Source organism: Apteryx mantelli, chromosome 2 (assembly GCF_036417845.1).
Source record: "Apteryx mantelli isolate bAptMan1 chromosome 2, bAptMan1.hap1, whole genome shotgun sequence".
NCBI lineage: Eukaryota > Metazoa > Chordata > Aves > Apterygiformes > Apterygidae > Apteryx > Apteryx mantelli.
In genome coordinates, this window is record NC_089979.1 from 169,033,643 (window position 1) to 169,059,257 (window position 25,615).

Here is a 25,615-nt window from a genome sequence, read left to right on the forward strand (position 1 = left end):
GCGGTAGCACAGGAGTTGATCACGAGCCAAGCTGAAAAGAGTCAGGAATTAACCCATAGGGTAGAGCGATTAGCTTTACGAATGGCTAACAAGCGCCGTGTGCGCTATGGTAAAACCCCAGCTACAGTTGCACAGGTGAGAGCAATAATAACTAGACCTTCCTGGGACCCAGAGGAGTGGGATGGTAATATTTGGAGTACTTCATCTGACTCGGAGATTGAATTTGGATTAGAAGGAGAATCGGCTACTCCCCAGGTCTGACCTCTTGTGCAACTGAAGGGGGAGAGGCAAGTAGATGGGAATACAGTGGAGCAATCTAGGACGTATACCCCGAAGGAATTGCGTGAGTTTTTAACTGCTTTCCAGCAGCAGCACGGGGAGTCTTTGTTAGCCTGGTTAGTGAGAGCATGGGATGCAGGTGCCGGATCGCTTAGTCTCGTAAGAGAGGAGCTGAATTTAATGAGCCCCTTATCAACCGATGCTCAAGTTCAGTATTATCTTACCCAATTAACTGCTCCGTGGGACGGGGCAGGAAATATTATTGTAGCTCCAACATTATATCAATGGTTATGTGCTGCTGTGCTAGGTGCTTATCCGTCCACCGATGAGTTAGTCGCCACAGTGGGAGCGTGGCGTACTTTGGAGGAAGGGATCAACGTGTTGCGGCGGCTAGGGGTAGCAATCGGATTAGCAGATGGAGAAGGACCGGACGGTGTGGAAATAACGCGGCAGATGAAGACCCAGTTATTAAGGGGGGCTCCAAGTGCCTTAAAGCCCTTACTATTTGGCATAGTAATGCCTGCAACTGGAACAGTGGGGGCTTTAATACACAATATAAGGGATTTGACACTTGTTGGTGAACCAGATACTAAGCAAGCGAGAGCAGTTCGGAATTCCAAAGGAAGAAAATTGGCAGGGACTACTAAATTGAGTGGAAAGGTAACGAGGCGGCAGATGTGGACTGATTTGCTGCAGGCAAGGGTATTACGTGATGAGATAAATGGTCTTTCTACTGCTGACTTATTCAAGCGGTGGCAGCGGCTACCTGCTAATCAGCAATATCGAACACAGCCTACCGCCCCCCCTGCTCCAGCCACAGCGTGGAAGCTGCCGGCCAAAAGACAATGAGGGGGAGGCGGGTCCCCTGCAATACGAGCGTCAGTTGCGGCTTACCATCGGGGGGACCGATGCCCTTATGTACCCTTGCGAATTCGCTGGCGCTCTGGAGGAGAAATTGCTGTGCTTGCTTTAGTAGATACTGGGGCAGAAGCTACTGCACTACATAGTGCGGTAGCTCCGGGGAAGGCCACTACCCATATATGTGGGTTGGGAGGATCAGCCACCCCGGCGAGACAGGCTGTAGTTACGTTAGCAATTGGCAAAACCCCCCCATTTTCTGCCACTGTTTTATTAGCACTGATTCACGAGTGTATCTTGGGGATCGATGTGCTACTGGGCAGAGATATTCAGACCCTGTAAGGATTGTTCTCCTTTGGAAAAAGTTCTGCGTTACCGCAGTTGCGATCCATTACTTTGATTAGAGGGTATCCAAAATGGGACCCAGTGGATCTACCGGTTCCCCCCACTGTAGTGCAAGTGAAGCAATACAGAATTCCTGGTGGGGAACAGGAAATTCAGGAAACTATAGATGCTTTATTGCATACCCAAATAATACGCCCTGCCCTGTCGGCTTTCAATAGTCCTATTTGGCCTGTTCGGAAGCCTGATGGCTCATGGCGTATGACTGTGGATTATAGGGAGCTAAATAAAGTCGCCCCACCATTAGCAGCCGTAGTACCTGACATGGTAACTCTGCTGGAAGGCATAGGGAAACATCTGCAAGAATGGAAAGCTGTCATTGATTTGGCAAATGCATTCTTCTCTATCGCTATATCCCCGCAATCGCAAGACCAATTTGCGTTTACATGGGATAATAAGCAATATACATTTCAAGTCCTTCCTCAGGGCTATAAACATAGCCCCACTATTTGCCACCAGATGATCTCAGCTGATCTTCCCCCCCCACTTACAGAGTGTACCATCCATCATTATATCGATGATATTTTGATAATGGGACCTTCTGAAGAACAAGTCCGTGAGCAGTTATCATTGCTGGTACAGACCCTACAGGAGCGGGGGTGGGCTGTAAACCCTAAGAAGGTACAGGGGCCAGACATCAGTGTGCAATTCTTAGGGATAGTCTGGAGGGGGCAGACGAAAGCTATCCCTGAGAAAGTGCGCAATACCATTCAACAGTACCCTGTCCCCACTACTGTGAGACAACTACAAGCTTTTTTGGGCCTTTTGGGGTTCTGGAGGACCTTTATACCCCACTTAGCATATTTAATGCGGCCGCTACAGCGTTTGACCAAAAAAAGTAGCCAGTGGCAACGGACTAAAGAACACCAGCAAGCCTTCGACCTGTGCAAGGAGGCGGTGGTCCAACATTGCGAACTATTCACTCCATATGAGGGACGACCTTTCGAGCTGGAGGTAACGGTCATGGGGGATACGGTGTCTTGGGGGTTGTGGCAGCAATGTGCCCACGCAAGGCGGGAACCTATAGGTTTCTGGTCCCGTTCCCTGCAAGGGGCCACAGCAAATTATACACCTTTAGAAAAACAGCTCTTGGCTGTGGTGTGGGCTTTGCAGGATACCGAACGAGTTACAGGACGTGACCCGGTGACCGTACACACCCCCATCCCCATTCAGGCATGGGTGACAGATGATACCATCAGGGCCCATGTGGGGGTGGCCCAAGCTGCAACTCAGTGGAAATGGAAACACTATTTACAAGCCCGGTTTAAGGCAGGGAGAAAGGACATGAGCACCCCGCATGCAACCTTGTTAGGGGAGGTACGTTTTGAGCACGTGCCTCTCTTGTCAGAGCCAGAGGGGCTGCCCCCCCTTGCTCCCCCAATAGAGCCATCGCCTGTCCAAGAGGCCCCTCCTTTTGAGACGTTATCTCCTGAGCAACGAGAGTGGGCCTGGTTTTCTGATGGCAGTGCGGTGTATTCCTGGGCAGGAGAGCGAGTGTGGCGCTCTGTAGCATATAATCCTGCCACAGATACTATCTGTTTTGCCTCAGGAACGGGATACTCAAGTCAGTGGGCTGAACTAAAGGCTGCAGCTATAGCTCTCGATGAGGGAGATGCACGCTACCTCTATACGGATAGCTGGGTAGTATACAAGGGTCTGCGAACCTGGTTACCAACATGGGCCGCTGCACAGTGGAAGATACATGATAAGGAACTCTGGGGGAGCCCCTTGTGGGAAAGGATTTGGGACATTGTGCAAACTAAAGCTGTGTCTGTGCGACATGTCGATGCCCATCAGAAGCAGGAGACCCTCGAAACTCAGCATAATACAGCAGTCGACCAGATGGCAACTCCCTCAGAGTTAAAGCAAGCTTGGCAAGCGCATGAACGATCAGGGCATCGTGGCCCCATCACAGCTCAGGCTTGGGATCTATCACAAGGCCATCCCATGTTAGCCCTACATTGGTATAAGACAGCCCGTGCTAACTGTCCCGTTTGTATGAAGATAACAAAAGTGCCTTTCACCAGCACATATGGTCGCATCAAGCGAGGCGAACAACCCTTTGCGACCTGGCAGGTAGATTATGTAGGCCCGTTACCCCCCTCACAGGGGCGAAAGTATATATCGACTGCTGCAGACACTTACACAGGCCTTATGTATGCATATCCTACCTCCCATGCGAATCAATCCTCTACTGTACGGGGCTTAGAGCAGCTCATGTATACTTATGGTATACCAAAAGAAATACAGAGTGACCAAGGTACCCACTTTGCAGGCCATGTAGTACAAGAATGGGCAAAGGACTTGGGGATCACCTGGGTCTTGCATATACCATACCACCCTCAAGATAGTGGATTAATAGAGAGAATGAATGGCCTGCTAAAAGAACAAATTCGAAAGCTTACCACCACGCAAACCTTAAGGGGGTGGATGAGCATGCTCCCACAAGCGCTGTTTATGCTTAACAACAGGCGTGTTGGAATGCTTACTCCCTATGAGCGAGTACAAGCCAAACCGACTCTAGCAACTCCTGCTCGGATATCCGTAATGGAAGGGGGAATTGCCCCCTGCATACTCGCCTCCGGGGAGGTAGAATTCTATACACCGGAGCAACTCACGATTACTGAACAAAGGGTTATAAGCTTACATTTAAGACTTGACTGCCCTTCACAGTGTGTATGGCTGTTTACACCTTTGATACCTGTCCAAATAGCCCCACTCTTATTGACCTCTTCTCAAGATTTATCTTTCCAGGTATCCGTATCCACGCCAGTGAATATTGCACAGGGAGCACCGATACTGCGAGGAATTCTGATCCACAGTGCCGGAGTGCCTCAAGTTCAGCAAACACCCTCAACACACTCTTTAGCCAGTGTGTGGATACTAACTCCTCAAAAGGAAAAGCGGCCTGGCACTGTTCTAGCAGATGGTCCAGGAGCCACTGCTCTAGTTCTTCCTGATGGTGATACTATGCCTTTCTATCTTCCCATCAACAGGTTATCACGCCGGCATCTGTAAGCTACTGTTGAGATGTTGCCTCTTGTTGACCACGACAGATGCCGTTAATCTACAAGACCATCCAGCTTCCCATGTAAATACATGGATTTGGCTCACACAAAGATCAGCTAACCTCTCTGCTTTCTGTATTGCAGGAGGACGATCAGTGGATGATGTCTTAACCATGTGTTACATAGGTGTACCAGCTCCACTCATGGTACTACAGAGTTATATACAAAAAAAGGGTATTTCTGTTACTCCCATGAATTCATACAATTTGGGTATTGTTTCCCAAAAGATGACACCTTGGACTTACTCTTTTTGTATAGCTAACATGTCTAAAGCATATATTTGCTTTCGCTTTGTAAATGCTACCTCTGTTCTGCGGTATGTAACCAATACACAGTTAATTTGTAATGACACTATAAATATTGCTTATGCATCTGCTCACATTATACTACCCTTAGGTTGGTTCCTTCTGTGTGTCACTACAGCATATACATATGTGCCAGCCAACGCCACAGGTGGCCCATGCACTGTAGATTGTGTTACTCTAAGCATCCTTCCCTTTATGATGGAGCAGCGAAGGACCCCGTGACATATCCTAGATGCCATTTGTAACCTCCATGTAAGTTTATTTTCTCATGCGGAAGCCCTAGGCCTATTGCTAAGCCTAGTTGGGATCCCGGGGGTGGTGGCGCATGATTGTAAACGGTTAGAGCATGTTGTCTGTGCTTTAGCTCAAGGCTTAAATTGGACATCTAGAGCCATTGCCTCTTTTAAATAAAGAGTTGGGAGCAGTACGGCAAGAAACACTGCAAGACCATCTAGTGATTGACTATCTCCTACTGTGTTACAACCATGGATGTCCTGACTTTGCCGGGATGTGCTGCTTTACCATCACTGAAGAATCAGCATCTACTGAGACTGATATCAGCCACTTACAGAGCATTATCCAACATACCTGGCAGAATGGCGGAGATGCCTGGCTGGCTAATTGGTTTGGCTCCCTAAGGGGATGGCCGGGCCACCTCATACAAGGAGAACTCTTGTTTATCTTTCGCATTATATTATGTTATGTTTTGATTTCATTACTTTGTAAATTCCCTTGCCCTCATACCACACGCCCTTCTGAAGACTGGAATGGCCTGTAACCAGCTCTCCATCGCAGGGGTGGAGTGTATGGGAAAGTGCGGAAGAATGTCGAGGAGATAGGCGATGGAAGCTAGCCAGACCGTTCCGTGGGAAAAGGAGCATCAACAGGACATGTTGACCCATAGCCATGTAGCTGGGCCTGTGCCAGTGTGGTGTGCACCTGGGCTTTGACTCGAGACTAGCGATGAGCTCAATGTGCCCACTGCGCATGTGTGTAGTACACAAAACCCACGTATAGTGCCCCCCCCGGTGTTCTTCGCCATGGACCGACGCTCAGCGGTGCCAGGGACTCTCCCGCTCCTTTATTGCCTCGATCGGGAAATCGCTGGGGAACCCCCGCTCAGACGCAGAGGTAATAAACGCTCAGCATTGACCTTAGTGTGCCTTGTGTTTGTGTATCTGTTCCTGCCGGGAGTCCAGGCGTCGCCCCCGCCGGAGCCTTACAGGCTCCCAACCCTTGGCGGCTTGTTGTAAAATTTTCCAGTCATGTGGTTCCCATTTCTCCTGACCATTCTGTTGTAGCACGGGGAACGCCAGTGCTGTGGGGCCCTCGGACCCCGCGACAGGCTTCCATTGTCCTTCTATTATAGCGTCCTTGATAATACCACTCCAGCAGGACTCCCTTGGAGGTCCGGCGAGGGGATTCATTAAGCAGGGAGGTACTCCTCCCTCTTTCTCTTGCGCCTGCAGCTCCACTTTTTTCAGGCGTTCCGATAGCTCCTGTAGCACTCTTACGGTTTCTTCTGGTGACGGCGGTACTTTATTTCTGGTGCCAGGCGTGTTGTCCCCCGAAGACTCGCTGGACGAAAGCAGTGGGGGGTGCTCTGATGGAGTCTGGCGTGAGCGGGTGGTCTCGTTGAAGGAGGGTAGAGGCGGCCGCTGAGGTGGCACAGGCAGCGGCAACGGTGGGTACAGGGGACTGTTGCTAGGCAGCGGCGGGGGAGGAGCGCTAGGAGGGGGTCGGCACTCCTTCCCGCCCGAGTCTATGAGGTCAGCAAGGGGCGTGGCCACCGCCCCTCTTTGAGCCTCCTCCGGGTGCACTTCCGCGTTCGCCTCGGAGCTCGGACCGGCCGGCTCTGAGGAAACCTCCGCTTTCTGGGACGCAGCAGGTGACGGCGCTGACGATGCCTCCCCCTCAGAGTTCTCCCGCACCCTTTGCAGTGCCTCCCCGACGGACCGGCACACTGCCGTTAAAGTCTCTAGTACGGTGTTCCAAAGTGCGCAAACAGCTCTTATTGCCCTCTCCTCCTTCTCGCCTCCCCCAATCGTCTTCTGCCACATTGTCTCTCCGAAATCTCGCCATTCCGATACGGAAAATAGCATATGGGTGTCGGAAAAATGACCCCATTTTTGCCCTAGCTTAATCAATCGGTGCAACTGCTTTTCCGGGGCGTCAATCCCTCTCTTAGAGAGTATCCCGGCGAGCAAGGTGGCAGCAGCATCAGCCTCCATTGCTGCTTCCTGAGAGGCGGGGAGCGACCCCGAAGACCAGTGTCCGGTTGGCTAGCGGCATACAACCAGCACTCCTCTCAGCCGTACAATCCCCACTCCCGTCCTCTCGCTGCTTACCGCAGTCTCGGAGCTCTTATCGGTAGTCACGGAAGTAAACCATCCTCTGCTACCAGATGTCGGAGTGGGGGGACGGGCCCGGAGTAACGATGAGTCTCAATATGAGTATGGTCGTTCTCCCTTTATTAGAGCTTACACAGAGTATATATAGACAGGCGATAGAGCATGCGCTAGCAACAGCTGTATGATTGGTTTACAGTCTCTGTTCACGCGCCTAAAGCGAATACATGATTGGTGCAAAGTTGCTGTTCACGTGAAGGGGCTTGTCGGCCCCCTCCTTGACTTGTTTACCACTACTTGCCTTCCCCTTTTGTAATGGTCTAGGAATGTTCAAGGACAGTTCACACAGCCGTGGGATCCTCCCTCCATCGTGAAGACAGGATTGCTCACTTCTAAGAGATCATGCCCCTTTTCACTTAACCATTCTTCCACATGCGGGATCCTATCCAACTCCTCTCCCAAGGAAACCACACTGGCTCCCCGTTCACGGTCCCCTCCCGGGCCTCAACTGCATAAGCACAAATTTGCCCCAAGAACGTGTTTGGAACCTCACAAATGCGGGAAGAAGCTCGTTCTTTCCTTCCCGAACTAAGACACCAACTCTCCCGGCTTTTCTCTTTGAAGTTGCATCCATTCCCGATTTCTCATCTCAGTTAGCAGCCGGTCCCTAACCCTTCCCGGTTACCTTGCTCACCAAACTAAACACAGTCTACCTGTGACAGTCTAACCTTTCATCTCGGTTAACAGATATTCCAACCTTTCAAACAGTGAATGGGCTGCGGATCAAACTGCAGTTATTCTGGAGAGGAAGGGAAAGTGATTTTCAAAAACGTCAAGTAAATAAATAGCAATTCCTAACTCAGTAAGTTACCTCCTAGGCATAGCCTCAGCTTGTATTGTATATAGGACTGAAAAAAAATCATTTTTGCAAAGGTCTGTCTTTTATAAAGTAGCAGACAGTTGGGGAATGATGGAATTTTTACCGGATTTAATAGACTGTATTTCATGTCAAGGGATTTGAAATTTCATACCCATGTTCTCAGTATAATTTCTGCTATAATTAACTAACCTAATTATGCTTTTCCCTGCTGAATGTTTATAGGTATATCAGAGGAAGGATCACTTTACCCATGACTTACATACTGAAGCCTTCCTCAAACATCTCCTCCTTGTCACAGTTGAAAATAAAGTATTCACACAGACAGGCTGTTGGTTTGATCAGCTCAGTTGTTTTTAGGCTCTCCTGACATCCTAAGATCAGGACAGAGCCTTATTTTTTGATTGAGCATCTTTTATACTGGAGTAAATCAACATAATTTCACATAATTATTCCTTGTTTACCTAGCACTGTACGCAGGCTCAAGCCAAAGAGTATCAGTCCAGTCTGGTGTTTAAAAAAAGGTCATCTAAAATCAGGCTTCTCAGTCCAAACCCAAGCACCAAGTAATAGTAGCCCAGTTCCCCAGATTGTGAGCATTTAAAAAGCTTCTGCTGACCTCAATATAAGCTCTTATGTATTCATCTAAAAAAAATAGGCCATGGGCTTAAATGCCAAAAAATGGAACATAATTTTAAACTCATACTTTTTAGAGTTTTGCTTGTGCTGTAAAGCAGAGCGAGAGCTCTGGAGGACTTGGATATAGAATGCATATGTTCTAATGATATTCTTGCATATGGCCACCTTTCCTGTTGCATCCACAAAAAGAATCTCTTTTGCCCATTACCGTGGACTTCTTTGTCCCCGACACAAAATTAATTAGACAGGAACATTCCCTGATGCAATGAGGTGTTCACGGTTCATCTCAGATCACCTTGAGTTTCAGTCACTGCACAAAACAGTCTCAGTCGATCAGTGGAGCTACCTTTTATAGTGACACTAAGCATAAGGGATAAGAAAGTCTGGGAAGCACAAGACCCAGAATGATCTGGTACCAATTCCCCCTTCCTCCCTCAGAGTGGGAAGTTTCTAAACCAGAGTCAGATACCCATTTATGCTTACACGACTCACCTTATCCAAAACAGTGTAAAACACTGTTGGTAGCAATCAGGATTAACCAATTCCTTTCTGTACAAACACTCTTCCATCACTTTCATTTTTACACTTGGCTATAGCAACAGCCAGTGCCTACAAACAGGAGTAACTGAAGCTACAGCTAGTGGTGATGAAACACCTTGCTGGGAGGAAACTGGATATCACCCAGAGTCTGAAAAAATGCTTTGGGGTGCAACACGTGAAAGAGGATGGAGTAAGACATTGTGAACATGGAAGTGCTACACTGCTCTACGCTCTACAATCCCAGTTCATCCCATTTAACAGAAACAGTAAGCCTAAGTCTAGTTCTAAATCAGGATCTCAGTCCCCCGTGGTTCCTCAAATAGCCAGTAGAGAAAGACACTTCACAGCAGGGGCATAACCAAAATACATCTGTACTAGCAGAAAGACTAAGGTGGATTAACTTGAGGAATGACAGGAAATCACAGGTGTCCTCGAGGAAAAGCAGCTTTTAGCTATAGGGCACATGCAGCTGCACAGAGTCACGAAGCAAAGGACAACGGCAAAGATTCCAGCCTCATGAGAGACTCTTACCAATTATTTCACGAGAAGTCCTGCAGCAGGAGTTAAAATTAAGCAGTCGGTATGTACAAGAAATCTTAGAGAGGGGAACCATAAGGCTATTCTAGAGCTAAGCAGATTAGAGATGAGTTACAAGAGTTTGCTTACTTTGCAGAAGTTTTTGCTTATATTTTCCTGGGCTCAGATTCCTGTTCATCTGGGTCTAACCACATCCAAAACAACAAAAAGATGATGCTGAATCACCCAAATCCAAAAATTCCCCATTATTTCAGTGCAAAGTCACAATTACTCAGAACTTAACCTATTTTAACCTTGCCCTAGACCTCTGTGCACTGATGAAAATCTAAAACAAAGATCTGAACCAATGCATCAAATCAGTCTCTTCATCTTGTGTAAAGGTATGTACTCACACCATCCAAAAAAAAAAAAAAAAATCACAAAAACATGAGGCTGGAAAGACCTAGAAAGATCATCCAGCCCTTCTCCCCTGCTCTGGGACATGCTCAGCTCTTTATGTAATTCCAGACAGATATTTCACTAACCTTTTCTTAAGCCCATGATGGAGGCTCCAAAACCTCTTCAGATGATTCTATTCAGTCATCCAACCAACAGAAAGCTTTTTTACTGTACAACCTGGATCCTTCTCATTGCAATTGAAGCCCATTATTTCCTGTCATTATTTCCGCATGGAGAACAGATTGTTCCCTTCCACTTTACAACAGCCTTTTAGGTACTTGAAGTCTGTTATCAAGTCCTTCCTTACCTATTATTTATGACTTAGACAGCACCAATTGGTGGCAGGGGCTTTAAAGACAAAATTAGAGAGCCCTTAAGTGCTTAAATCCTGTCTTCATTTATCCTGTAACAAACATGACAAAAGGATGTAGGAAAGAGGATACAAGTACAGAGCTACAGCCAAGAGACCATTCGTTTACTTGAAAGGGCAGCACCCACGGATAGAAGATTTGCTCTTGTAGTTTTTCTAACCCTGACTGACTATAAAGAGACATTCTGAAAGAGGTGCTTTACAGAGGAGAATTAGGGCAACAGATGGCTGAACAGGGAATGGCTTGCTAAAAGCCCTAAGATGGAGAAAACAGAGTCAACCAGAGAGGGAGAAATTTCAGAGGAGGGAGAAGAATGAGCTAGGAGGCTTAATGGTCGACAGCATGACTGAAAGCTGGTGCAATGAGATGGAGGCAACAAAAAGCAGCCAGTTGTTCCTTTTGTACTGCCCTTGCTTCCACCTTCTCTCAGTCATTTGACGGGTAATTGTCATGGAAGAGACCAGAATCCATCTCCAAACCCTATCCAGGGGAATTACAGAATGGGAAACCGTTCAACTTACTTTCCACATTGATCTTGGCTTGGGTCTTGTCATCAGGACTCTCACAGCAGTAGAAGCCCCTTTCTGCGAAGGAGATGTTCTTAACCACGAGGATATGCTTCGTTCCCTCAGCTTTGATCTCTATGTTTTCACTGGGCTTCAGCACAGTTTTGTTCCTCATCCACTTCACCTCTGCAGCCTTGGTCAGCTCAACCTCCAGGATCACTGTGTCCCTCTCTTCAACTGTTCTGGGCTCCAGTTTCTTCTTGAATGAGACTGGGGCCTCTGCCAAAGGAGAAAGATATTAGCAAAAACGTGCAGGATCCAGAAAACGGGCTATCGGGAGGAATTAAAATAGTGGCCCATGCATTCTGGGCATCTTTATTTAATAAACTGAAAGCAGCAATCCCCTACTACGAATATAATCCGTCAAGGGGAAGGCCATATAAAGCAGAGATCACAGCATCAGTGATAGCCTGTCAAAGGGACATTATTGTCTCTTACCTCGCACCCTGAGGTTGGCACTGCTTTCTACACCCTCAGCATTGGCAGAGATTTCAGCTGCGTCTTCCACCGTCAGATCAGTGATCGTCAGGCTGTGGTTGGTGTCACTCTGCGAGATCACATACTTCTTGCTGGCTTCAATCTTGACACCATTCCTGTGCCATGTAACCACAGCATCACTGGGAGAGACAGTACACTTGAACACAGCCTCTTTTCCTTCTTCAGAGACCACGCTGTTGAGACTCGTAATGAATTTCACCACTCGGGGAGCTGATGGAAAGGAAGAAAACACTTAGGAGCATGTCTTTGAGACATGGTGTGAACATGGTGTGAGACAAACCAGAGATGTGGAAACTTAGGGAGATTCCTCTGACATGGAATTTTGTTATTATTAATATTATTCTGTAGAGCAATAACAGTGCCTTAAACAGGCTTTGGTTTTGCCTTTCTTTCTTTCTCATCTTTTACCAAATGAGATCATCTGTTCTTTCACATCAGAGCTTCATTTGCCTGACTAGATAAAAAAATCTGTAGAGGCATAAGCCCCATCCACCTTTGTCTCTTCCGTCCCTGGAGACACAGACAGTGGAGTTAAACGAATCCAGGGCGTGATTCATCTCATCCTGAAGTAGATGTTTCAATAGGTCGGACGAATTCTGACCTACTAGCAACCGTTCCTCTCCGCTGACTCCAAAGAGAGCTGAGGGGGTGCATCCCAGCTGTAGACATCTTGTGTGGATGTCTGAGGAGAAAGGAGATGAACCCTAGCCTGTGTGTCTCCCTGCCACTGCACTGCACAGCACCTTCCTTTCTTTGGCTGGACTTTATGATGCTCTGCTGTTGGGGACAGTAAAGGGATATAGAGTTATTGCCTGGGGGCAGATACTGCAGCAGTGGGCCCAATTAGCCCTTTGGTCCTGGACATCAGCCCTCTCCTCTCTGTGTGAGCACCAGCTGCACCCCATCCTTCTGATGAGACAGTCAATTTAGAGCCTTAGCCTTGATGAGGGAGCAGCAACCCTGTGCACTGTCCCAGGAACAGAGGCGACAGTTTAGGCCCTGCTTAGGTTCTCCCACAGGACCAGCTTACAAACGTTACCCTCACACAACATCCCTGTACATCTTCCTCATCAGCTTTGTCATGCTGGAGGACAGAGTGGGGAAGAGCTAAAGCCCTGCCCGCTCCCCAGCCACTAGGCTAGGAGGTGATAGGAATGCTGTGATGACTGTGGAAAGCAAACACCAGGAAAAGCACCCATCGGAGGCCTTCTTGTTCCCTTGAGCGAAAGCCCAGCAAAGGACATCAACTGGGTCTTTAGAGGCAGGAGGAGCTTTGCTAGCCCATGGCATGGGAGCCACAGTAGCAGCAACAGCAGTTCAGGTCTTGAGCCTAGAGCAGTTTTAGGGGGAGTTTGGACTCCTTCACCTCCATCCTCCCGCGAGGGAAACGGAGCTGTTAGGCAGGGACATGACCTGGGGGCAGCTGCCTGCTCACCTTGCACCTTCACTTGGAATTCCTGCTTGTCATTCTTTGTGCAGCAGGTGTACACAGCAGTGTCCGTGCTCTTAGCCAGGTTCACCGTCAGGGTCCGGGAAGCCCCCTCACTCTTGATCTCATACTTCTTGCTCGCCTTGATTTCTATTCCATCCTTCAGCCACTCGACTGAAGCAGTTTCAGGCGTTACTGAAGTAGTCAGAGTGATGTTTTCATGTTCTTGAACAATGAGGGGCTCTTTCTGGACAACCTTCTTTTCAAATTTGGCCTCTGGTTCTAGGAAAGGCATTAAAAAAGACAAACTATTAGCTTCATTTCCAGGTCCTTAACCCAGCAATAATCAGTTACTGTCTCTTCTCACAATAGGGTTCCAGTTCATGGCATAATCTGTAACAACCCAGGAAATATGGATGAATATTTGTGACTGGTATAATCTTTTGCTGAGAAAATAATCTGTCAGGTAACTCAGAGCTTCTGCTTATAAGAGGAGCCAAGAAAAGGAAATGCAAATATACATTTTATCTGCCACTCATAAAATGCTTCTTTCTTAGTGGTAAAATTACCTATATAATCTTTCTTCTCTTATTTGGATGATTCTAGATCTAATTAAGAAGAAATATTAATATGCTAATCCTGAATTTACAGCCTCTTTTCTTATCTGTTTGCTTTACTCCCATTCTCCTCTACCTTGTACAATGCTTTGCCCCAGAACAGGGCGCACACAGTGGCAATCTAGTTTTTCTTAGCAGCCTTTCCCCACAGCTCTATTTCTGTGCTTTAAAACTTCCCACTTCCAGCTCATTTTCAGCTACCCATCACTGGAAAAGGTTGTATGATAACGTGTGTGAAGGAGATGATAAACAAACAAAAAAAAAACTATTTAGCATCGCTTTAGCCAAGGAGTCTCCAACCAGTTTCTCCTCCTCAACACTGCTAAATTCAAATGGCCAAATTCATGTGCAGCATGGTTCACAGATATTGCTCCAGGAGAGATCGTAGCTGCACCGTGGCCATTAGGTACAGAATAATCACTATTCATCTTAGCCACCCAGCAAAGCTGCATAACATGCCCAAAGTGAAAACTCACCAGTAACTCCAAGCTTGAAGGTCAGCTTCTGGCCTGCAGCCTCACAGATGTATTCGCCAGCATCTTTCTTCTCCAGCCGCTCTATAAGCAGACGACGGGTTTTGCCCAGAGTCTCGATTTGGAATTTTCTAGAGGAAATGAGCAGTTTTCCATCCTTGTACCATTTCACTTCAGTTGTGTCCTCTGCTACCTCACAGCTGAGGCTGGCACTTTCTATCAGGACAGCATGCACCTCCTTCTGGACCTTCTCCTGGTCTATAAACGCAGGTGTCGTCTCTGAGTGCAGAAAAAGGAGAGAATATTGACAGAGGGATTCAAATGAGGCCATCTTACCCATCTGTGTGCACAGGCCTGGAAAACATCAAGGTTACCACTTATGTTAAAACCAAATGTCTTCACTGGACAGTATCTACCCTTCTGTGTGAGCAAACTGCAACGTGGAAATTAGGGGAGTAAGAGTCCAGGAATGGAAAGGACCAAAGGGTCCTTGATACCACTCCCACGACTGCAAGCATGCAAAACATGTCAAATTCAGAAACTTCCACAGAATATCTTTCCTGCACATCACCAACCCCCCCCCCCCAATATCTTTTCATTAAGACCTACAGTGAATTATCAAGGACACAACTGTAACATGTCATAGCAGAAATGATGGTCTCCTGGTTCACTTGTCCATCCTAACCCAACACAGTACTGTTGGCTTCTGGAACACTCTTCATAGTCTCTTCCACTGTCACAGATGTGACGGTCAAAAGACAAAGGAATACAATTTCCCTACAGCAGTCAGTTAGCCCAGGACTGTGGGCGGCAAGGTACTCAAGCATGTCTACAACTTCAACACTCCCTTCAACATCACACGCTTAGAACAGTTTGGGAACCCTCTGAATCCAGTTCTAAAAGACCAAGTACTAGGAATCTTTCAAGACAAAGGGGCATTTAGCATCTAGCAGAAGTGTTACAAGCATCTCAGAAGGTTAGGACCTCAAATACACAATAGCATGAGTTCAAAAAAGTGCTGAGTTTTCAGTCCATCTCTATAAATTCTGCTGTTAAAACTGCAAATGGCAGAGCACATTCCAACCTCTCAGTTTTTAGAACTGGGTGTGGAAATCTAACAAGGAAAGGATTTTTGAATGAATTTCATTTCAGGATTGAAATACTACAACAGAAAAGCACATGACCAAGTACTTCTGTGTTTTCCAGAAAATATGTTTCTGAGGAGAACTTTGTTGTGGTAACTAGAGGCTTTACAGCTGGATGCAGAAGAAACAGATGAAGCAGAATGCAGAAAAAAAACCTATTTAATTGCTATCTAACTAGCCACCTTGTTTTCTAACAGTCTGGGCTAGTTTTCATTTAATCTGTACTTTTTTACTGATTAACACTCATCAAGCCTCAGCAATTCCTCTCACAGTTCAACTGGTTTCAGGCTCACCACTGCTAGTCCAGCACTACGCTCAGAAATGCCTGTGGCTGGAACAGCCCAGGTGAGTACCTCTTCATCACTCTCTTTCCAAATTTCTTTTGAAAATTCTGAAAGTCTTTAGTCCTCACACTGATGGTTCTTAAGTTATTCCTCCTTTTCTTGGCTGGCAAAGCCAATCCTTTATTCCTTGCGTGTTTTACAGATAGTCTGTTTTACTTGCAGTTCCAATACAGACCGATCAAGCCTCACACAATGAATGTCAGACTCGCTTATCTGATTGTGACTTCCTACTCAACGGCATTGTAAATGGGGTAACGTGCTGCTTGGTGGAGCTCATGTTACTCCTCCCTTGACATGCTTCATGCAAAATGTACACTCCTATCACACGTGCTTGTCTTTGTCAAGAGGTTCAGTGCACAAGAATCACCCTTTGGGATCCCAGGAATGGGAAAGATTTGAACAACATGCTGACTATTATTTCTATTCTATTCATTTCTGCAATTATTATTATATAGACTACTTAAGAATGTGACAAGCCTTTGTGACATGATAAAACCAAATATTTCAGTATATACCAGACCCAGCACACAGCAAATCAGATAAACTTTACAGACTGCAGTAGAGCCCAGACTATTGCAATTGGGTCATTGTGTAATATGGAACCACAATTATTATTTTATTATTCTCTACTGAAATTTTGAAAAGAGTATCAGTCTTACCCATGACATTAATCTTGAAGGTCAGTTTCTGGCCAGCAGCCTCGCAGGTGTACTCGCCAGCATCTTTCTCTTCCACCTGCTCCACCACCAGCTGCCGCAATTTGCCCTCTGACTCCACCTTGAACTTCTTGCTTGAGGTGATCAGCTTCCCCTCCTTGTACCATTTCACCTCGGTCCCCCTCTGGGCCACCTCGCAGCTCAGTGTGGCCTTCTCTTTCAGGGCTGCCTGCACCTCCTTCTGCACCCTGTCCTTGTTTGTAAACACAACTTCTGGCTCTGAAAAGAGAGATTAATTCAAAGTGCATCCCTGAGCTGAAGTTTCCTAAACTCTGTATCATAGCTCACAGGGAATACTGGAAACCACCTCTCTGGCTTGACGATATCCATCTAAACCTATCGGAAGGACATGTGGATTGTGATTTTTTTTTTTTAAAGAATCTTTTAGCTGCTTTGTCATTAATCACACAAAGATTAATAATATCTGTGTCAGCAAGCTAGGACTTTGGATGGATGGTTCATAGTAGCATTAGATGGCAGGCCCCAGCCAAGGGAAGATTTCTTTTGGTTGAAGTTGAGTAAAAGCATATGAATTCTTAGCGGCAGCAACTGCCTCCTGCTGTGTCAAAGCCCCATATCTCTGATTTCTTTTGTTCCAGATTGCTGCCTCTGCTGTCCCACAGGCTTGGCACTAGGTCATTTCATACAGTACTTAGGGCACTGGACCAGGACTTAAGTGTTCAAGACTGCGCATTATCTCCAATGCGACCTTGAGAAAATCCCAGCCCACCTCTCATCCTTACATCCAAATGGTGAAATCCCTTCCCCTACAGAAGGTCCATTACTTTAGGCTGCTAGCAAGAGGATTAGGAGGTAGGGAGCGAGTTGGAAAACTGAATCCATCCCCTCATTCTGGAGTCCCAGTGCAGGGATTCGCCTTGAATGAGTCTCCATGCCACTTTCTTCCCCTATCTGCCATTTGCCCGATGCCTTAGAGACCTGAACTTCCATAAAAGCTTACTGTTACATTCCTCTGTTGTCTCCTACCCTCCCCTCCAGGCTGAAATGAGCACTTTCAAGAGGAACAAAAGGTGCACCCCGCAGATACCCTCTGGCTCTCCACTACGCCCTTGCTCTGAAACTTCCTGAGAATCAGCCGAGTTGCAGAGCTGTCCTAGCTGTACCAGGGTGTGGGGATGTGTTGCCGCGCTCTCGCTCGGTCCCATGGCGCCACCAGGGGAGCACTGCAGCTTCCTGCTGCAGGGCCACAAAGCACAGACCTCAATGTGAGAGATGCTAAAACGGCGTTTATTGTGAGCTACACTCAAGCTTACCTACAGTTGCAATTCGTTCCCACCCCTAGTCTGCGCGTCACACCGCGTGATCTTCCGCTACGCCTACTCTACCGCTTCTCATGCAAATATCTTTGTCTACGCAGTTTCCCAAGATCCCTCACAGGGATGGAGAGGAAAAATCAGTACTTTTTATGGCCCTGTTTGCACAGTGATGGCTAGCTCCCAAACGTTTTAAAGGATGGAGCTTCCTCTCCTAAAGATTGTAGAATGTTTTATATAAACAATATGAAGGGAACTGTATTCCTAACTCCTTGGCCCATTTTCCTACCAGAGCTAGGCCATCCCAATGATTTTCTCCAAAAATTTAAACCCTAATAGGAAAGATTCTTATGGAAAGATATTCAGTTTCCTAAATATTCAAGAAATAGGAAGGATGGACCAAAGAATTTTCTCTCACCTGTGACGTTAATCTTGAAGGTCAGTTTCTGGCCAGCAGCCTCGCAGGTGTACTCGCCAGCATCTTTCTCTTCCACCTGCTCCACCACCAGCTGCCGCAATTTGCCCTCTGACTCCACCTTGAACTTCTTGCTTGAGGTGATCAGCTTCCCCTCCTTGTACCATTTCACCTCGGTCCCCCTCTGGGCCACCTCGCAGCTCAGCGTGGCCTTCTCTTTCAGGGCTGCCTGCACCTCCTTCTGCACCCTGTCCTTGTTTGTAAACACAACTTCTGGCTCTGAAAAGAGAGATTAATTCAAAGTGCATCCCTGAGCTGAAGTTTCCTAAACTCTGTATCATAGCTCACAGGGAATACTGGAAACCACCTCTCTGGCTTGACGATATCCATCTAAACCTATCGGAAGGACATGTGGATTGTGATTTTTTTTTTTTTTAAAGAATCTTTTAGCTGCTTTGTCATTAATCACACAAAGATTTTATATATATATATAAAATATATATATATCTATATCAGTTTCCTAAATATTCAAGAAATAGGAAGGATGGACCAAAGAACTTTCTCTCACCTGTGACAACCATCTGGAAGACCACTTTCTGGCCAGCAGCCTCACAGGTGTACTCGCCAGCGTCTGTCTTTTCCACCTGATGCACCACCAGCCACCGTGCTTTGCCCTCCGACTCTACCCTGAACTTCTCACTTGAGGTGATCAGCTTCCCCTCCTTGTACCATTTCACCTCAGTCTTCTCCTGGGTCACATCACAGCTCATCAAGGCATTCTCTTTCAGGACAGCCTTCACCTCATTCTGCATTTTATCTTCAAACACATCATCTGCAAGATTGCAAAGAAGGAAAAATTACACCCAGGCCATCAGGGCTGCATAAAAGAATGACAGGATGGTCTTTCAAGTTTCATTTCCACCTTGGAACAGAGTTCATGCAAGGTTAGACATGTTTCCAAACAATTTCAGTGAAGCTGCAGGTAGATTTTAAGAAACCTATGATGCTTTAAAGCTTTGTCTCCAAGTTCCTGTTGTATGGGGTTTTCAATGGGAGATTGTCTGGTAGGTTATGATTTAAATAAACCAACTGTAAAACGAAAAAAAGGCTTATTAAGAAAATGCTTGTGGAAGCACTGGCAGGAACAGTTTGCTTCCAAACAGCACAGTTCCTGGCTGCTGCTCACTTGGACAGCAAGCAGGCTGCCAGCAGAATTACGGTGCCTGATCGCTAGGTGTACACCAGCTTTCCTGCACATGCTGTGCAGGGTCAGTCTCCGCAAGCCAAGCAGGGTGGGCACTCTTGGGAAGAACGACACATTCTGTTCACTTGCAGAAGAGACCAGGCTGCATGTTCACAGCAAACAGCACCTGCTGCAGACAGGATCATTCATTTGCCAACGCTGTCCCCCTACCTGGGTCTAAATTGTTTTTGGAAAAAATGGTAAGGGTTATGAAATAGCTGCATAACATCTGGACTACCTTCACAAAGATTTATATGGAGTTGTGTCCTTACGGAACAGCGTAACTTCCAGGATATATTCTACAAAATGTGTGCTACTAACAACAGGATAAAATCAGAGAGTCATAGAATAATTCAGGTTGGTAGCAATCTCTGGAGGTCATCCAGGCCAATTTCCCCACTCAAAGCAGGCCAAATTAGCTCAAGCTGCTCAGGGCCCTGTCAAGTTCTGAGTATCTCCAAGAATGGAGACTCCGCAACGTCTCTGGGCTCCCATTTCAGTGCTTGACCACTCCCATGGTGAAAAGGTTTTCCCTAATATCTTATCGGAACAACCCATGTTCCAGCTTGTGTACTTTGCCTCCTGTCCTATCACGGTGCACCTTTGAGAAGAGTCTGGACTCATGGTCTCTACATCCTCCCATTACATGACTAGAGAATAAGATCTCCCCTTTGGCCTCCACCTCTCCAAGCTGAACAAATCCAGTTCCCTCAGCCTCTCCTCATATGTCATGTGCTCCAACCCCCTATTATCATGGAGGCTTCCACTGGAGTTGCTCCAACAGCCTTTTGGATTTCCTGATGTAATAACTGGCAAATTTCTCTACCAAGCAGACATTGAATTAACAAAAGTAATTTGGTTTTAGTCTTGGTTTTGGTATATCCTAAGGACATCATTTTAAAAGTTGGGCACAGGAAATAACCTTGGATCTAGTGACCATAAGACCATCTACTTTAAAGTGAACGAAGGGATTAACAAAAATATCTTTATAATACACTTATTTAAAAGTGGCAAACTTGGTTGAATTATGAGAACTCATCAGTGAAGAAAAGAGCTATTTGTTCAAGACTCAATGCGGGATCTGATATCCTTGAAATCTTCATCGCAGTGGAAGAACAGAAAGGAAAGGACTGGCCGGCTAAAAAGTCGCTGAACTATCCTCTAAAATCCTTTATAAGGCAAAACACAAATAAGGAATGGAAGAAAGCACAGCTCTGCAAAAAAACTACGTCTCTGAGGTCAAGAACTGTAGCGGTAAAGCAAGATTTGCCAAAAGTCAGGCTGGATCCAGGCTTGCGAAGGAAGTTAAAATAGATAGCAGGGGATCCTTTAACACTAGAAACAGAAGTGGGCAAGGAAAGAAGTGGGGCAATGATGCAAAGAGGCTGGGCTTCAGGTTTCAGAGCTCTTTGTATCACACCTCTGAAGACAACTAGCAAATTCCTAGAAAATATTCTCCTATAGGCTAATTTGTTCCCTCTGGACCTCACCCTCAGCCTATGGTAGATATTTTGCCTGCAGAAACAAACCAATAGAGGTTATAGAGCTACTAATTAAACGAGTGACTCCTAAGTTCACATGTTATGGTTCCATTGCAGACAACTGCCTTCAGTGTGAGGTTTCAGTTTCTCATTTGACTTTCCCTTGGGTGAATACTACTTGTTCACACAAAGTCTAGTCGGTGCTCTCACTCGGTTGTATCTTTAATTAGCAGCAGGGCAAAAAGACAGGTGATCTGAGATCACAGAACTCTGAGGGTCAGAAGAGGGTCAGAAGATCCATTTTCCAGTTCTGGTTCTAGAGCACACTTCCTCTGCGGTCTTGGGCAAGAGCCTCAAGGTCCCAACACTTCTCCTTTTAAAATAGCCAATACATAGCCTCTTCCATAACCTTTGCCACTGCCTTCCTCCCCCCAGCCACTCTCTGCAGCCTCCTAGCACCATCCTCTTCTCCTCCTTGATGACTTCCACTTCTCTGCACGCTGTCTCTATCATGTCTGCACTCTGAGTGGCAGCAGCTGCCTGGGAGGGTAAGGAGTGGGGTAAGTTCAGGTCAAGTTCCTATGCTGCTGACCACGGCAGTACATGCAACCCCGGGATCCACGCCATAGGCTTACTGACAATATCGCACCGTCCGCAGAGAGGGACGGGTCCTGCAGGGAGCATGCCGCAGCAGGAAGCCAGCTTACGTGCTCTGAACCGGAGGAGTTCCTCTGTTGGCATTGACTGTAGGAGGACTGTTGGAGACCACAAGGCTTGCTCATTAACAGGCAAGAGTACGTGGCCTGTGGTGGGTGATGTGAAACTCCCCAAAGGGACATTTCAGCTGACTTGTAGATTCAAGCAGCATTCAGACATCTAAAAGACCTCAAGCGCACACCATGGTTTGCATGCAAAAGTTCGGTGGTGGCTAAAATCCTAGCTAGAAGGCAAGGATCCCAGACAAGTCTGGAGGACACTGTGGGCAGAAGACACAGAAAAGCAGAAGGAAAATGGGTAAAAACCCGGGAGGCACAAAGAGGCAGGGAGTGGGGAACTGAGAGTTTGGGGTAAAACAGAAGAGGAAGAGCTGTGGGTGGAGGCAAAAGCAGTGGGACGGCTGGGAGGAAAGGGGAAGGACAAGGCGAGAGGACAAAATCATCAGCTCCGGAGCTGGTTGCCCGCTTTGCCAAGGGTAACCGCACCGCCGTAGGCTCCGTTACGGTGGCGGCATCCTCCCCATCACCCATGTTGGCCACGGGTGTCCCCGTTCATCCCTTCACACTCCTCGTGCTCCTCTCCCAGCCTGAGAGGGGGGTGACCTACCTCGGCTTGACACGCCAGAGAGCTGCGTTGATGCACGTTCCCCGTTACTGAACACGTCAGCCCCACTGGGACGTCTCCAAAAACCCTCCTCCATCTGCAGCTGGCTGCTCCCCTGCTTGCAGCAGTGCTAAGGAAAACAGAGATACCTCCATCCTCCAGCCGAGAGCTTGGGGGTGAAATATTTGCCTGATGGTCCATGTGTGTCTGGTGGACTATTTGCCTGAGAAAGCTGGAGAAAGGAAAAAAAAAAAAAAAAAAAAAGCTTCCCTGGAGCATAAAAAGGGTTAAAGAGAAAAGCAATTTTTGCCGAATTGGGGCTCCCGGGCGCTGCAGCCTAACGCAGTGGAGGCGTGCAGCCTGCGGCTCCCTGGGGAGCAGGGCTGGACGGGAAGGCAAGGGGACGGACCGTGCATGTCCCAGCGTGCGGTGCCGGGCGCTGGCCCTCTAACCTGGGCAGGGTAACCAGCGACACACATGGTTCGTGGGAGGAAAATCCCCCGCCACCAGCACGGGCCAGAGGAGGGTGCAGGGGACGTGGAGTTGGGGCGGCTAAAATCCGAGCTAGCAAGGAAGGAGCCCAGAAAAGTCTGGAGGGTGAATGGGGAGCAGGAGAGACCGAAAAGCACAGGGAAAATGGGTAAAAGCACAAGGAAAATGGGTAAAAGCACAGGACATGGGGTGGGATGGGGGCTGCGGGGCGCAGAGCGAGGAGGAGGGCAGAGGGACATCAGCAGGGACTGGACACCCACAGAGGGGACCAAGCCTGCGCAGCGCGAGCGAGAGATCGGGGCTGGGAGGGAGCCAGGACTGGGAGGGCAGAGCTGGGTCAGTGGTTGATTTAAACCCTCCTCAACCCTGGGGAAGGTGAACCTGCGTTGCTTTGCCCTTGTACGGATTAGCAGTGCTCGCACAGCCAAAAGAACACTTATGGGGCACTGGGTTTTGGAGAACCTCAAAATGTTGGCGCTCTTTCCTCCTCTTGGCTTTCAAGACCGAATCAGTTCAGTTTTTAACCCCTCTTCCTCTCTCCTGAACTCATTGACAGCAGCATTTCCAATCTCTTAGTCTCTTTTATTCAGCCAGCAGCCCATAGCCTGGTGTTAAGGGCAGCAATCACAGAGTGAAATTCTCTGCCCCCTGTTTTTTTTCTTTTTCAAAAAGCAAGCCTCAATGCAGGTGCAGCTTTTAGCCTGGAAAAAGTAATTTAAGTTCCCGCAAAGCACACGCTGAAACCCATCAACCTCGCTCAGCAGCCCAGTCACTCCAACGTGACTGTAACGTACCTTTGCCCTGATTGTACCTGCTCTTTCCATGCTCAAAAACATCTGTCTTCAGTGAAAGGAAAGGCAGGTATAAGCGGCAGAGCTTTGCAGGGGAAGGGTAAATACTTGCCACCAATAGGGACTGAGGTTGTCAGCTGTGCCTCAGCTTATCAGCGACCAGATGTGAACAAAGAGCCTTCTCCTGCCCCAGGCCAGGTCAAAACCCCGGACGGGCGCAGAGCTCTCATGGCTCTCTGGGTAACTCTTCTTTGTTCCCTGGTAGCATCGCTGCTTGGTGGCCTCTACCTCCTGGGAGCGTTTCGAAGGAGGAGAGCCAATGAGCCCCCTCTGGACAAGGGTCACATCCCGTGGCTGGGTTACGCCCTGGATTTCAGAAAGGACAGTTCAGAGTTTCTAAAGAGGATGCAGAGAAAACACGGGGATATTTTCACAGTGCTACTCGGAGGCTATTACTTCACCTTCGTGATGGACCCCTTTTGCTTTGGCGCCATAGTGAAGGAATCGCGAGCCAAACTAGACTTTAAGAAGTTTGCATCCGAACTGGTCCGCCGGGTTTTTGGATACCAGTCCGTTGAAGCCAGCCACAAGATTATTCAGCTATCAAGCACGAAGCATCTGATGGGGGATGGACTCGTTGTCATGACACAAGCCATGATGGAGAACTTGCAGAAGCTGATGCTTTTCAAGATGAACTCAGGAGAGAGGGAGCGAACGTGGCAAGAGGACAGTCTCTTCAACTACTGCTACAACATCATCTTCAGAGCTGGGTACCTGGCTTTGTACGGCAGTGAGCCACACCAAGGGGCAGACAACAAGGAGAAAGCTAACGAGCACGATCGTGTTCACTCTGATGAGCTGTTCTATGAATTCCGGAAGTACGACCGCCTCTTCCCTCGCCTGGCCTATGCCGTGTTGCCTCCCAAAGACAAAACTGAAGCTGAGCGGCTCAAGAGGCTCTTCTGGAGCATGCTGTCTGTGAAGAAGAGCCGACAGAAGGACAACATCAGTGGGTGGGTAAGTGACCAAGAGCAGTCCCTGGCAGAAAACGGTGTTCCCGAGTACATGAGGGATCGTTTCATGTTTCTGCTCCTCTGGGCATCCCAAGGCAATACTGGCCCAGCTGCCTTCTGGCTCCTCTTCTATCTAATGAAACATCCAGAAGCTATGAAGGCTGTGAAGGAAGAAGTGGATAAAGTCTCCAGGGAGAGCGGCCAGGAAGTGAAGCCAGGTAGGCCACCAATTAACGTCACTAGGGACATGTTAAACCAGACCCCTCTTCTGGACAGTGCTCTGGAGGAGACCCTGCGGCTGGTTGCAGCCCCAATCCTTATCAGAGCCGTCCTGCAGGACATGACCCTTAAGACGAGCGACGGGACAGAGTACGCTCTCCGCAAAGGAGACAGGGTGGCTTTGTTCCCACATGCCTCTGTGCAGATGGACCCAGAAATCCATCCCGAGCCTCACCGATTTAAATATGACCGGTTCCTAAACCCAGATGGCACCAGGAAAGATTTCTACAAGAATGGGAAAAAGCTGAAGTATTTCAGCATGCCTTGGGGAGCAGGGATACCCATCTGTCCTGGGCGGTTCTTCGCGACCAATGAAATGAAACTGTTTGTGTTCTTGATGCTGACTTACTATGACTTGGAGCTGCTTGACGGAGAAGAGGAGATCCCGCCGATAGACAGCAGCCGCTGGGGATTTGGAACGATGCAGCCCATTCGCGACGTTCGCTTCAGATACCGGCCGCGCTTTTAATTTGAAAAGCCTCGTTACGTTCGGCCTCCTGGCTTGTTTAGGAGCTGTCGGTGAAATAAACTGCACAAAACTCCTCCCACGGGTATCGGATCCGTGCAGAGCGCTTTCGTGAGAGCGAATGCTGGTATGACCTTGCTTGTTTAACAGTTATTGTGGCTTTTCTCTTTATTTCCATTGCACGTTTCACTGCTCTGTGTCTATGGTTATTGTATTGTTTTTACTTCAGTTTAGCCTTGGGACTGTGTTATTTTGTTATCAGACTCTTAACGATGTATTGAAATGAAATGAAGCAAGCAGAGATCCTAGCATATTTTCCGCGTGAAGCATATCCGCGGCAGAATGGCATCAGCCCGCACGCTGGGGATTTGTCTCCCTCCTCCCCACTTTT

The 25,615-nt window shown here is 47.6% G+C and overlaps 2 protein-coding genes across 2 annotated transcripts in view; one reads left to right on the forward strand and one right to left on the reverse strand.

The window, feature by feature from the left end:
• LOC136991351 (obscurin-like) overlaps positions 1-22,110 on the reverse strand; it is a 146,012-nt gene extending 123,902 nt beyond the window's left edge. Inside the window, 9 exon segments of the mRNA XM_067292218.1 lie at positions 11,184-11,447; positions 11,667-11,936; positions 13,093-13,437; positions 14,249-14,524; positions 16,394-16,669; positions 18,143-18,418; positions 18,708-18,971; positions 21,256-21,403; positions 22,084-22,110. Of these exon segments, the coding sequence (XP_067148319.1) occupies positions 11,184-11,447; positions 11,667-11,936; positions 13,093-13,437; positions 14,249-14,524; positions 16,394-16,669; positions 18,143-18,418; positions 18,708-18,971; positions 21,256-21,403; positions 22,084-22,110 (2,146 nt within the window).
• Positions 22,111-23,677: 1,567 nt separating this feature from the next.
• Positions 23,678-25,227, forward strand: LOC136991318 (5-beta-cholestane-3-alpha,7-alpha-diol 12-alpha-hydroxylase-like). Its single transcript, XM_067292038.1, has one exon. The coding sequence runs from the start codon at positions 23,695-23,697 to the stop codon at positions 25,225-25,227; it is 1,533 nt and encodes a 510-aa protein (XP_067148139.1). The 5' UTR covers positions 23,678-23,694.
• Positions 25,228-25,615: the final 388 nt, after the last annotated feature.

Bases quoted from the DNA above. Each gene is read 5' to 3' on its own strand.
- LOC136991318 (XM_067292038.1), top strand. From the start codon at position 23,695: ATGGCTCTCTGGGTAACTCTTCTTTGTTCCCTGGTAGCATCGCTGCTT.